Source organism: Chroicocephalus ridibundus, chromosome 1 (genome assembly GCF_963924245.1).
Source record: "Chroicocephalus ridibundus chromosome 1, bChrRid1.1, whole genome shotgun sequence".
Classification (NCBI taxonomy): domain Eukaryota; kingdom Metazoa; phylum Chordata; class Aves; order Charadriiformes; family Laridae; genus Chroicocephalus; species Chroicocephalus ridibundus.
Window position 1 is genome coordinate 104,585,985 of NC_086284.1, and position 14,605 is coordinate 104,600,589.

The window sequence follows — 14,605 nt, forward strand, 5'->3', positions numbered from 1 at the left end:
AACAGGCTTTGTGCATTGTCCTGATTCAGGCTGCAGGGATCAAGCATAGGGATGCCTGACAGATAATCCCAAAGAGCTTTGACTGCATGATTCCCATAACTTACTCTCTCTCCTCTCGCTTCTTGACCTTCCTCTTCGTGGTGCTTTCTCCTCCCTTCCTCCACTCCAATCTCCTCCCAAGTTAACAACTCTCCCCTAATTATTTTTTTCCATGTTGGTCCCGGTTTTGCTGCATCCCTGCCCAGATTTGCTATTTATGATACAATTACCTAAGTAATATTGTCCTTGTATGGTCCTTCCTGGATATCATTACTTATTCACTGTTGGCCTTACAAGTAAGGTCCTTTCCCCACCCCACCCATAGGTAAGTCTGGTTCTTCAGCCTCAATAGCACACACAATGTGTTCTCAGCCACAAGGTCCTGGGTTGTTGGCAAGATAGGTGGAATATTTCTGTTGTGTTGTGCTGCTGGAGTGAGCCCTTTTCTTGCCTGTAGATTCAGATCTGTGAGCTGTTGCTGAATCTGGTCCCGCCCCTGCAGGTCTGAGTAATCCACCTCAGTGGTCTGCTCTGGGGGTAGGTCTGTTTATTTTTAAGTCATATTGCAGTGTCCAAGATCAGCTTAAGTCTATTTCTTGATTACTGAGAGTCAGTTTCAGTTAATAGCACTTGTGATATCACTTGCATTGTGCATTCATTGATGAGGTTTTGGGCAATTGGTGTTCCATTCTCCTGGCAAAGCTGGGCGCTACCCTACCAAAACTGCTGTTCTTTTACAGCGAGCCATGGCTCTGGCTTTGCCAGGGGTTATACATTGAAGTCCAGGGGGTTTGCTGTGGCCACCCTTTCTGTAAGTTTCCCAATCCAACCGCAAAGTCCCTTTTCTTTATTTTATGGGTTTTCAGCCAGAAACCAGAGTCCAAGTTGAATGTATACCTCCCAAATTTCCTGATGGATTTCTCAATGCCATGTGCTCCTCCTCCCTATAACTAGGTGTGGGAGTTTTGCATTGGTCCAGTATCCATCCTGTGCCCTTCCTCTTGAAACTGGCAGACTCCTCCATTGCAGTCTTCCTGCTGGAGACTCAGGTGTGCTTAAATATGTATTTATTTGTCTTGGAGCACTGTAGGTAGACTGTGCTCCTTTAGTTCACAGGGCAAATGATTCTCCTTCAAGTCTCCATCTGAGAGGTGTGCAGTAAGAAATAGCTATACCTGGACGCAGGCCAGACCCCAAGACATGTTCATTGGTATGCACCTGCTGGTCTGCATTAGTTATTGAGAGGTTAGTTAATCTAGTTTCAAATGTTGCTAGCAAAATACCACGTTTTCCTAGTATTTGTCTCCTCACTAATTGAAGGTTCTCCCCAGTAGCATGTTTGTTACTTTGTTTTATCCAATTTGTTAGCTATTATTCTGAAACTGTTCACCAGTCCTCCGTGTTTGTTATCTGTCAGTGTGTGTTAGCCATTGGTTCCATCTCTTTAACAAAGAGAGAAACTTTAGACCTGAAGTTGTATTTTAAATTCCATGTTGTGACATTTGTGCACTGATTTTTACCATCTTCCTTTTTTCTTTCTGCTGAAAAGAAAGGTTTTAACGTGTTACTTACGATTATGTATTAGAGGGTTAACTTCTTAGAAAAAAATTAAGTACAGCAGTTAAGCTTGGATAATTAGGTATGAATATATTGTAATACTTATCTAAATCATCTTCCATTGATGTTCTATTCTGGTTCATCATAATGTTTTACTATTCATTATACCTTCTCAAACCATTGTGTACACATGCTTCATTCACAGTTTTCTCAGCTTTTAACTACTTAAGGGCTGACAGCATTTAGCAAGTTTCCCCTCTTTCTTTTTTTTTTTTTAACTTTTTGCCTTCTTGATTACCCCTCCTCAATTCCTTCTGCTACGTGCACACTCTGTAAGTGAACGCTTGCTTCACAGAACATTCCTGTAATCAACAGATCTGCTGCCATGTCTGGCTAATCTTGTAAGCTGTTGTTCTTTGAAGGAGTACCCTGTAAAACAAAGACCTACTGAGACTTTTAGGTTACTGTGGGTTTGGAGCACTTTTTCTAAAGCTTTAACTGTGATTAGTAGAAAAACCTCTAGGATTACTCAAAGTTAACGTTCATCTCAGTAGTCTTGGCCTTATGTGGCACTCCTAGATACGCGTACCTCTGCACTGTTGGCCTTGCAAGGTCCTAGTCCCCAGAAAGTCCCCGGTGCGCTTTTCTGCTTCTCTCAGAAGTTTGGCTGTTGCTCACATAACACCCCCTTACCAACTGCAGAATCCAGCCATCACTTGTGGTGCCATCTGTAACTTTTGTCAGCTTCTCACATTGTTGTCTGACACGTCTGTCTGGCAATTTCTCGGGCCACATCCCGTAGTTTATCACATGCTGCTTAGTTAGCTTAACTTCAGGCCAGGGCCTAATCAGCAGGTTATTATAAACAAATAAATAACCAATTTAAAAATAAAAAGTGATGGTCTACACTAAAGCCTAATGAATTAAAGCCTACTGTAAATAATTGATTTTAAAATTCTAATAGTCCAAGTGTTAATGTGCCTCAGCTCACTAACCTAGCCACTGGTAGAGAACTTAGAACAGAAGTCTGAAGTGGTATCAGGTGCTTGGCAGCTTTAGCATCTTCTCAAGGTTTAAGGGTAACATTTTGCTTACTTTGGTTTAATGCCACTTCTTTCAATTCTGAGAATAAACTAGTAAAGCCTTTTCCTTCTTTAGAAATAAAAAATCAGTTATGAATTTTCTCGGTGTAGTAGTTCTGAAATTTTAATGGTCATGGAGGGGAGTCAGTTATGATCACTTGAGTACACAGCTCTCCTTTGCTTTAATAAATTAACTTCAAATGCAGAGCGTATTTTGATTTAACTTTCTTCCTTTTGATTCCCACACATTTAATGTAGTTTTTATAGTAAGCTCATAAATATGAGTCTGAGGATCAACTTAATTTAAATCAGTTTTCGTTCAGAGCTTGATCTAAATCAGAACTTAAAAAAAAAATGAATAAGGAAACAATAGTCACTCTAATATAATATAAAAACTCAGGTAGTGAAAAAGAAAAAAGAAAAGGTTTTTAATTGCTCCGAAGTTGTGTGCATTATCGTGTATTGTGCTAGATGGAAAAATTTAATTCCAGCTACTGTGTAAAGGGTATATTTAGATGAGTTACCAGCATGCATTGGTATCAATTTACCACAGAGAATAAGTTTTTCTTTAAGAACAAAGGCAAACAAAACCCATGCTGATATTTTAAGTTGTAGGAGTTCTTTGATTGCTAATTAGATTAGTTAATGTAAGTCACTTTGTTGCAGAGTAATTTAAGGTAGCTTGAATTTTCTTGTTTTGATGGACAAAGCACAGAAGACAGCAGTCCACATCTGAAAAACAAATAAACCATTCAGTTTTGAGGTAACACATTTTTCTCCTTCCTTTTTTCTTAGGTTCCACCACATCCCTCAGGTCCTCCTGTGGTTGGTGCACTCCAACCACCTGCTTTCACAGCACCTTTAGGAATCCCACCTCCTGGATTTGCTCCTGGAGTGCCGCCGCCGCCGCCACCTCCGTTTTTACGACCTGGTTTCAACCCAATGCATTTACCCCCAGGTATATTTATATATTTTTAGGAATATTCAGTCCTTTTTTTAACCATATAGCAAATAAAAGTATCTGCCGTATAAACTGCACAAGTATTTTTCGGTGAAGTGATGCTCAGTGTTAATATATATTTCTTTACAGGCTTCCTTCCTCCTGGGCCACCACCACCTATAACTCCTCCGGTATCTGTTCCTCACACTCCGGCAGTAAACATCCCAAACTGTAAGTGTTTAAATCTTGGACAAGCAGCAGTAGAAGGAAGGTATCGTGCCAGCAGAAAAGCTGACCTTTTTTTTTTTAATACGCCAATGCATTGTTTCTTAGCTACAGCAACTGGCGTGAATGAAGACACTACGAAAGATTCATCCGTAGGAAATCCCATCCCAACAGTGGTTTCTGGATCCAGAGGGAGTGCTGAAACTACCGATAGTTCCAAAATATATGGGACTGTTCCACCTCCTGTAGCACCTACTAATGTACCTGCTCCTGTCACCCAAACTATTCCACTTCTTGGTAAGTTAATTTTTGTATATATTCTTCAAGTTTATTGTTCCCTGAATTTAAAATATGATTTTGATTTTGCTTCTGGCATACAATTCATGGGAAAGTAAAGCAGACTTTTCTAAACTTGTTGAAATTTCTGCTCTTCTGTTGGCTTTTAAATCATTTTTAGAGGCTTGGTTTTACGCAGAAGGAGCAGTAATTTTTTTATTATTGTTGAAAATCCGTTTTCTAAAGAAACAAAAAAGTTGTAGCGTTTAAGTTACAAATTCAGGACAGAGCAAAAGGCTGTCTACTTTTAACAAAATGATGTTTATACCATATGGAAAATTAACTTCCAGCATCTGTATGACATAAGAACTATGTTTTAGACTTAACTATTACATGTAAAAAAGTAACTTACAAAGAAACAGTATGGTTTTTTATCTGTGCAAATATGGTATCCTTTTTATGTATGGAATAAATTATTTTAATAAAATCAATTATTAATAATTAATTATTAATCAATTATTTTAATAAAATGAAAAACAAAAGCTTTTATTCAACCCTGCAATATTACAGGATTTGAAACCTTTTAAACAATATGCTAACTTATTTAAATATTACAAAGTGGTGTTTTGACTAGCAAAACCAAGCTGGCTTTGGATATCTTACATAAATGACTTTTCACAATATGATATGAACTTGATCAGATTTTTAAAGAGAGTGTATACTGTTTAATGTTACAGAGGTCTGATAAATATTTATTTTATGATGGCCTTTTATGGGTCAGTGTCCAGAATATACTCCAGAGACTTGTTTCCTACAAATTTTAACGAGATTATTACATTTATGGGGTTTCAGACCTCTAAATAAGAGCCTAACGAGTGAATGAAAAAGATAATTTTGTTTTAGTGTGTTTCTGCCCAGAACTTTACAGTCTACACTGAAAAAAAACCCCAAAGATTTGTCTCCGAGAGCTTACTGCTCTATTGGTATTGATGGCTAAATTTTCCAGTCACGACTAGTGATTTTTGGATCCCTCATGTTGGAAATTCAAAATAAAACACTTTTAAAAAGCATTTTTCAAAAAATGAGGAGCTGTTTCTCTGAAAATCAGTCTGCTTCTTAAAATCTGTCAAAGCAGATATGTAAAACTAGCAGCTAATTATCCTAGAGTATCTTGCACACTCAGCAAACAGAGAAAAGCTCAAAAAAAATTCTGTGGTGACACCATGGATTAAGAGAATTTTGTAGTCATAAGGATTATCGGATTATACATTTAAGACATTCACATGTTAGTGATGAAGTTATACTTTTTGTAATTGTAATACTGTATTACCAGATTTTTTAATTTCATGGTACTACGTTTTGTACAGCAAAACTTGAACTTTTTCTTCCAAGCCTTTGGAATGTATTAAGTTATTCTGAAGTTTGCTGTATCACTATACACATAAGAAAAAGGTTTTACAAAATTAATTTTGGAGTGAAGTGGATTATATACCCATATTAGTTACTTGGACGGCAGCTTTTTTTATTCTTACAACTTCAAGGAAGCTGAATTTGATAAATCTGAAGAAGAAGAACTTGCCTTTGTTTTTATTAACTTGTTTACTGAATAGTTGAGGTCAGAGTGACTTCTGTCAACGTTCAGTCTCATCAGCAAGGGGATAGGACAGGTTTTTTTCTTTTTATAAGATTGCATGTGTGAGCTTACAGAGTAGTCCTGAAGTAATAATAGCTTAAGATCTTTGTGTTTACTTAAGTAATATTTATGTTGATGAGTGTCTTATTTCAAGAAGAAGGTATTTATAATCAAGGAGTTACGTAAAATCCTTCCATCCTGACATTTCGGAGTTAAAGGGGACTGTTCACAATCTGATAAAAGATAGAAGACAACTTGAAGAAACCCATGATATTGTTTCACATGATTAAAGAGAAAAGATTATTATCAGTTGTCTTTGCTTTTAAAACTTTTCAGTAAGTTAACACAAATGAAGCTGTCAAACCACTTTGATGCACTTATCAATTGAGCTGAGCTCTGCATGTGAGAGTCCAGATCTGGCCTCTCCTTAGGCTGGAAGAAAAACATGGAAAGAGGTGATGTTTTCTACCACTTGTGCTGATCTAGGTAGCAAAGGAGTGTCCCTTGAAGTCTTGCCCTCCCCATCCTCTGAGTTCAAGAGCTGGCCAGGCTGCATCGTCATTCCTTCCTTTTCATTCCGTGTGTCAGGTTTCACTCCTAGGGAAATCAAAGCAGGGAAAATGGAGCGTGCCAGGGTTTCCCCATGTGTGTGGACATGAGGTGCAATCTACATATGCATCCCGGTCCCGGAGCCCAGAGGTACTTGCGGGCTTGACAATTTACATGTAGCCTTGCTATCTGACCTGCAGTCTTGTACAGGCCAGAGGCAAATGAGCTGGACAAAGTAAATGAGTAAGTTCAGCATCGCCCTCAGTTAGCTATGGGAAAGTGCAGACAGGGGAAATCAAATGCTTCAGACTAAAGGACCTCATGTTCACAAGCGTATGGTTTAGCAATTTGAATAGATGACTGATCGTGCGACTGGTTTCTCACGAAGTCCTCAAACTGCTCGTTAAACATTCCCATGATGTGGCTCTCCAAGCTGAGATAAGAAGGTGGAAGAAAGATTTGTTTGACAGCATCATGAAGTATGTCATGAGGACTCTGCTTGGGGAAATAGGGATGAAGGGGCTTGAGTAGTGTAACGTGAAGAATGAAGAAGTGTTCTTCGGATATTTGGGCAGGATAGAAGAATTTACTTCAGCAGGCTGAATTCAAGGAATGAAGATTGCCCTGAAGAGACTGTCTTAGAGATCTAAACGTAACCTTGCTTGAGAACGCCTTATGTAATCTGTACAAACACAGGAGCTCTTTTCTAATTTTTGTAACTTCAAAATGAAGTTTATCTATCTATCTATCTGTTCAGGTTTTATATGGTAATTCTAAATTGATTATTGTAAGATTTCATATGCTTTCTTAGTAATGTAAGTTACGTTCTGTTTCATCTCCACTAATTTCATTCGTTCCTAAAATGTAATTCTTTCATCACTTCCAACAAAGACGTGTTTGTGCTTCAGAGGAGTGATCCCTCATGGACATGTTGTCTGAATTTTTTTTGTGCTTATTTCTAAAAACCACCCTCAGGTTGTTCTGATTTAGTTGTATCCTTGATTATATTCACTGCTGTTATGGCTTCTTGTTCTTAATTTGAACAAGATTATCCAGACTGTAACTGGTTTTGTGAGTGTGTGCTCATATGTAATTTTTTAAATGATCTGCAAAGCAGATTTTTAGACACTTTTTACATGTGCATATTGCAGAAAGTGACAGGCTTTTAAATCATTTTTGATTTGCCAACTTGTTCTTAGTGTTCAGCAAATGCTGTAATTTGGACCAGTAATAAACTGCTGTTGCAGATGCTGTGTTTCAAATATTCAGATTCTGTGATCTATTATCTTGATTAAATACACCATATTGCAGTTTGTAGGTTCTGGTCTAGTGCTCTTTTTACCAAAATTCCTACAATGATAATTGCGTATTACCAAAGATTAATTATACTGTAGTTCTCCTTGAGCTTGGTATTCGCTTCCTGTTAATGCATGCTGAATTACTATTCTTTTCTCCCTTGCTGGTTTGTTCTTAAGTAACTACATGGTCTTTCTGCAATCTTCATTAAATTATAAAAGACAGACTACAATATTTTCTGTGCTCATCGGAGTATTACTATATTATACCGTGGATACTTCCTTCACAGGAAGGACGAGCTTTTTATTAGCACAGGATATGAACGGTGATAAACCTAATACATTTCCAAACTTCTTTTGATAGCCCATTTTAAAAGCGTAACAAACACTGCATACTTGCTAATTACATATATGACTGTTGCTTTCTTAATACTACCAAAGAAGAATTCAGAGGTAAGGGAACATGAACTCTTAAGCATCGTTCCTGGAGTTCAGTTTTGCCTTGATGATTCCCCTAACCTGGATCAGTCAAGTGTTTATGTTTTATAAAGCAGGAATTTTAGAAGTCTTAGTACCAGTAACCAACACTGTACACATAACATAGTTTGACTCTTACATCCTTGTTTAAGCATCTTACACAAATAGGAGCAAGCTCCCACCGGCTTCTGTGATGGGCATTTACTAGCCTGAAAAATGCTGGTATTTATGGCAAGTTATTTAAGTTGTGAATCGATATTTAGGCACTTAAGTTTAGGCTTCTTTCTTTACAGTCTTGGCCTGGTCTAAAGGATTCTTTATCAAATTCCAGAAAAAGGCACAAGACTTACAATATTGTCCCTCTTTGAAGAATTTCTTGGTAGTATTTAATGTTCTAGTGTTAAGATGCAACATTCCCCACTGGAGAATGATAGGAGAATTAATGTGACATGCTAAATGTTGCAGAACATCAACAACACACTCAAAGTGTAAACCTTCAGCCCATTCTGCTGGAATAGTAAGCTTTTGAGTTCTTGTTCTCATATTCCATCGGATTTGCAAAGGAGGTGTATTTGAAGCAGAATCGCTCTGTTCGATACAGAAAACACCGTTCCTCCGCTTGCTTTCTTGTAACAGCACAGCTGAGAAGTAATTTAACGGATCATAAGAGACACTCAAATCACTTATCGAGCAGAGTTAAGTTAAAAACTAAAATCAGATTCTGTGCTTCTCAGTTAAGTTAGCATTTGTAACACTGGTAACTACCACAAGGGAACATGGGCTTTGTCCAGCCAGAAGAGAAGATAATCAGAAATGGAATTACAGTGCCACAGAAATCTAGCTTTTTACCTAATTTATGGAAAGAGTAAGGATGAATCCTGTGACCTCTCTGGATAGAAGACACTTCTTCAGGGCAGCTATAGCATTTTGGCCTATGTCTGAACGAGTAAAGTGAAATTATGAAACTTTTGACACTGTGATTGTTGTTGCACCTCTGGATCAACGCTCATGGTTGGCGATGGGTTTTCCTAGTGCACTCGCCTCTGCGTTCTTCATAGTAAAGACTCTTCGCAAGTTCTGAGGACCTTTCACTATGCGTCACTGGTAAAAGTTGCAAATAAAGACAAGTTGTGAAAGCGATCTATATTTTTACGCATTTGAACAGAATAACATGTTTAGGTGTGAGGTCTGAGGATTCTGTCTCCAGTATTAAAAGCCATGTCTTGTAATAAAAGCCATGTCTTAGCCAAGTGATGCAGCTGGTGAAAGGGATGGTTGTATTTCATACCCGTAAGCAAGCAGACAAGGTTAGCTGCTACAAAAAGGTTCACAGTTATGAACAAATGAGTAAAATACAGGCTGGGGCAGATCAATTCCATCACTCGTCTGCACAGGTATGAGATGGTCATTAAATCACTACTGCTTCCCTAGGAGCTCTGGTGCTTCGTGTTTGACAAACTATTTAAATTTTACATACTGTCTTTCCCTATATAAGACAACAAAGGGCTTTAAATTTTCCTGGACGTTGCACGTGGCTAATTTTACTGAGCATTTTCAGTGAACTTGGATGTGTTTCTGGACAGCTTTTTCAGAAGAAATTTTTAGTTTCTTTAATCTTCTGGTTTATCAGCACAGCGAGGAAACCCTAATAGTTGTTTCTACAGTGTGCTTCAGCCTCAAATTTTGAGTGAGCTGATTAAAAAACGTTCAGCTGCCCTGCAGATGCAGTCCAGAACAAAATAAGTTTCAGATACCGTTACGCTGCCTCTGTGCTGTATTTTGTGTAGTAGTAAGGTTGAGAAATTAGATTACCTGTACTTGTTAAATTTAAAGGAACTTTTCACACTTGCCTCATGTTCATGCTGTTGTAACCCACATCTACTCTGCTACCATAGAGCAGAAGCATGTGCTTAGCCCCTTCAGCTCAGTTATTCTTTTCTGCCTTATTTTTAATCTTCTGTGGAAGACTTGACTTATCAACAAAAATATCCCCAGACCTCAGAATTCATCAGAGTAACGTTCTTGGAAGACATCATTAGCCTTATGTCTGCCTCGTCAGATGTGTAGTACTGAGGCACGGGAGGAGTTTAAACTAGATGATTTACAGCCCTGGTTATGAAGAGGAGGAGGGGGAGCGCGGTGCATTTTCAAGTTAAAAAGTTGGGGGGGGGGGGGAACCAAACCAGAAAAAATATGCTATTGCTGCTGGAACATTTCTTTCAAAGAGTGTGACCTATCAGGCCGTGTCTTAAAAGTGACTGCTTGGAGGGGAAGGTAAGGCGATACCATGGACCAGAAGAATATTCACGTCTTTGTTACCCGAGTTCTCCCGATGGGCAAACTATAATTTCCTTCTAATATGAACATAAAGAGCACTCAGATATGAAGGGTCTCTGTTAGAGATGTTCTTGAGCAAAAGAAGTGGTGTGATGAAAGGGCAACATGTGTGTTCTTCGGAAGGCTCAGGCACGTTTGGGATAGAAATGCTAAATAAAGCAGATGGAGGAAGAGGGAAAGTCCGATAGCTGAGTGGAAGGTTATTTGGGATGTCTGCTCCACCGTGGTCGTTAAGCTGAAATCAAAGTGCAGTTTTCACTGATGACACTGCCGGGTATTTAATTCTAGTATTAATTTACATAGCTATTTCACTTCTAGTTTTACCCAGAGCAGGAGTAACAAAATTTTATGTAACATGCGTTCTTAACCTTAATTTTTTATTAATATATGTGGAAATAAAACATTATTTATAGTCTCAACAAACGTATAAAGGAGCGCAAGATGGATTAGGAGAGATTCGTGCTTGTTCTGCTGGCAACTCTTGATGCCTTTAAATTTCAGTTTGGGAGTTTCCAAAACAACACCTGCTTTCTCAGATACGGAGCTTATTTTCAAGTAGATAACTGCCAATGAGCAGAAAGAGCAGACAGATCCCGCAGAAAGGCTACAGAGAACAGGGGACAATGGCGTTACTAGCTCAAACAAAAGGAGGCACGTGAGATAAGGGGGCACGGGCTTATTGCTGTGAAGTCCTCATCGGGAGCTCGGTAATCCTTCGTTTTGGCTTATGGTGTTGATGTCAACAAGCTTTGGGCTGAGCTTTCTCGAACGGTATGTTTTGAGAGTCCCATTTTTTTTTCCTCTTACAAAGACCACGCTAACAACAAGAGTCCAGGACTTCAAATGGGAAATAGTTGGTGTTGGCTACGTGCTATAAAGGATGGAAAATTGTGTTTTAAAAAAAATAGTCCAGAAATCACCTCTTGCATTCCCTTTTAGCTTACATGGCAAGGTTTACTGTACTAAAATTAAACTTTGACGTATCCCTTTTCTCTGGAATGGTAAATTGAACCCTCTGTGATTTCCTGCTCCTACCCCAGCCCTCTTCTGACCGTAGCTCTCCCGTCGCAGCTCACTGCATCTGACACCTCTTCTGCACCTTGAAAATCTCGGTGGTGACCTGTTCGAACCTTAAGGCTTTTAGCCAGATACCGTTTCGCAGATGTTTGTAATACAGCAGAAAGGTTTTAAAGCTAATTAAAGGAGGGGAGGTGTCTTTAATTAGGAAGCCTGGAAAGCATAACCTGTGAGGAAGGTGTTTCGTCAGCAGGGCACTGATCAGGAAGAGCTCTGACCTGCAAAATGGCAACGGCTTCTGCACAAAAAGGAAGCCTTTAGGATAAGTGATTAGTTACTGCTATTTGAATATTAATTACTCTTAGCACATCACAAACTCCTGTTTAAAGACGGTGCTCTCTTCAGAGTCTAAACCAGCACGGGAAGCTTTGCGGGCTGCTCTCTGCACCCCCCACCCCTGCCCTCACGATTTTGGTGTTACTCCCTTCACGAGATTATTTTGGCATATGTTTTTCAAATTATGAAAATGCTTTGCTCTTTTTTTTTTCCCCTCCTGCCAGCCTCTGATTTTACTCTGTACGTGTGTGTTTGTTTGTTTCAGGCACTCAAGGAGTTGCGCCCCCGCCGCCAGCCCCCGTTGTTGGTTTGCAGACTCCATCCACCGGCCTCTTGGGTGCCCGGCCTGGTTTGATACCGCTCCAGCGACCGCCGGGAATGCCGCCCCCTCCCCTGCAGCGCTTTCCCCTGATGCCACCGCGACACATGCCTCCCCACATGATGCACAGAGGGCCCCCGCCGGGACCGGGGGGCTTTGGGATGCCTCCCCCCCACGGAATGAAAACCCCCTTCCCACCGCCGGGTCACTTTGTGAGACCGGGGGGGATGCCGGGAAGCGGGGGGCCGGGCGGACCTGAGGATAACAGAGATGGGAGGCAGTTTAACAGGAACGACAGGCAGACGTTCACGCCTAACAGAGACCAGGAAAGGTACGGAAGGAGATCTTTCGGAAATCGGGTAGAAAATGATCGCGAGCGCTACGGTAACCGCAACGATGACAGAGATCACGAACGACTCAGTAATCGTGACAGGCGAGACTGGGGACGAAGAAGCCCCGAGCGTGACCGACACAGAGACTTGGAGGACAGAAACAGGCGGTCCAGTGGCCATCGAGACCGAGAGAGAGATTCGCGAGACAGGGAGTCTCGTAGGGACAAGGAAGAAAACCGAGGCAAGGAAAAAGCGGAGCTGACAGACAGGGCAGATGGCGACAAAAACCATGAATCGCACAGCGGCAAAATGGAGGACGCAGACATTGTTTCAGACCTTCCCGCCGGAGAGTCTGAACCGACAGGTGTGAAACCTGTGGAAGAGTTACCATCCGAGGCTACCTCATCTGTGGAACAGGCGGAAAAGGAGATGGGCTCAGTGGCGGAGGCTCCTCGCTAGAGACTGGAAGTTGCCGGGAGACGCCAGTGACATTTGTCGGAGTGTAGAGCTTTAGAGTTGTACAGTCTGCTGTATTATATTTGCTTCTGCTTATATCACAGCCCCTCAGTAGTCGGTGGGGAATTGTAAGCAATTTGATTGCTTCCCTTCTATTTAAAATAGCCACAACATAACAGGAGATACTGAAGATATGATTAAAATATTACCCATTTTTGCTGTAACTTTTTTAAAGTTTTGACTTTAAAAAGTTTACAAATCAGAAGTAGAAGTGCTTTCTATTTTTTTTTTAATTTAAGAAAAGGTTACGGTGAAAGCTCCTCAAAACAATAGGGATGTGTTTTTAATAAACTCTATTTTCGTAACAAACTTTAACGTGTGCTATTCTTCCTACACTGCACTGAAGTGGAAAAAGGAGTGTTCAACATCTTAAAGTTTGAACTGTTAATGCTGTATTGGAGTCTAAATTAGACTGTTCTGTTTATATTTGTTAAAAGAAAGACATCTGTTTGTGTAGCTATTCACAGAAGCAAATTTTTATTTGTAATAGTCATCTTGATTTTTAGATTGCTGCATTTTAATGATTACTTGACCATACTAGGTAAAAGTTAGAGGTTTTAAAATGTTAATTGAAGAGTTAACTGTTTAGTGTTTGCAATGCAATCAGTTCTTTTTTTTTTTTCTTTTTGTTTTCTCCCCCCCCCCCCCCCCCCCCCCCCGCAACCGGTTCTGTGGTAAATGTTGCCCTAATTCGCCTTTTTTTTAAAAAAAAAAAGTGGACACCTTCAGACATACTTGGTCTGCTCTGCTTGTAATGTTATGACTGTGTGTGGTGGGCTCGGAAGTGCACCAGTTCAGCAGCTTTTGTACTTGTTATTCATTGATGCTTTTTTTTTTTTTTTTTTTTTGGAAAGTGGGGTGAAAGAGAAATCAAAGACACCAAAACACGATATAAAATGCTAACCTATTTTTTTTAAAGGGGGCTGGGAAAAGGAAGGGAGGCGGGAGGGCGCGCGAGGATTTTGAAATGCTGCCTCTTCATTCACCCAAGTCGGGGCTGCTGCCGTTTGTCTGTGTTACCGATGTCTACCTCCTGTAATCCCGCAAGAGGTAGGTTTAAATTTTCCACCCCACCCCACCCCCCCAACGATGTCCCCATCGGCCTGATGGACAGAGGGCGCAAGTTTTCTCCTATTTGTGTAAGTTCTCTCCGCATCGCTTCAGTAATTTTAAGAGGGCGAATACAGGATCTTTGTGGTTGGCCCTTTTGGGTGCAAAAGGCTCTTGAGAGACGCCGGGCTGGGCTGGGCTGGGCTGAGCAGCTGGATCCCTGGCCCCCTCTGCCCCAAAAGGGGCTTGCTCACCCATCGGCCGCGCACAGGCCACCGGGCTCAGGTAGCGCCAGGCCTTCAGTTGAAGCTTGTTAAACTCTGAAGCATAGCAGGAAAATTGTATGAATCCTGTGCGTATTTAATTTTTTTTTTTTCCTTGATAGAGGTGTGTTCTACTTTTAAAGTTGGAGGTTTTTTCCCCGCCTAAGTGAAGGGCAGCTGCTTTCTTACATCAGTACTTTTTCGTAGCTGCTCTGCAGCAGAGGGGTTTTATTCGGGGGAGGGAAAGCAAATGTGGAGTTACGGACTGGGGGAGAGGACATATATTTTTATGTTCTTGCAATAGCAGAATAAAGAGAGAAAAAAAAAATCTGTTTACATACTTGTAGTGAACTCAGCTTCCA

The 14,605-nt window shown here is 40.3% G+C and overlaps 1 protein-coding gene across 3 annotated transcripts in view; it reads left to right on the forward strand.

Annotated features, from left to right (window-relative positions):
* SCAF4 (SR-related CTD associated factor 4) overlaps positions 1-13,568 on the forward strand; it is a 46,001-nt gene extending 32,433 nt beyond the window's left edge. For all 3 annotated transcript variants that reach the window (XM_063346756.1, XM_063346760.1, XM_063346767.1), the window contains 4 exons: positions 3,474-3,636; positions 3,769-3,849; positions 3,952-4,140; positions 12,029-13,568. In XM_063346756.1, the coding sequence (XP_063202826.1) occupies positions 3,474-3,636; positions 3,769-3,849; positions 3,952-4,140; positions 12,029-12,873 (1,278 nt within the window). In that variant the 3' untranslated portion in view covers positions 12,874-13,568. The remainder of the gene's footprint in view (positions 1-3,473; positions 3,637-3,768; positions 3,850-3,951; positions 4,141-12,028) is intronic.
* The last annotated feature ends 1,037 nt before the right edge of the window (positions 13,569-14,605 follow it).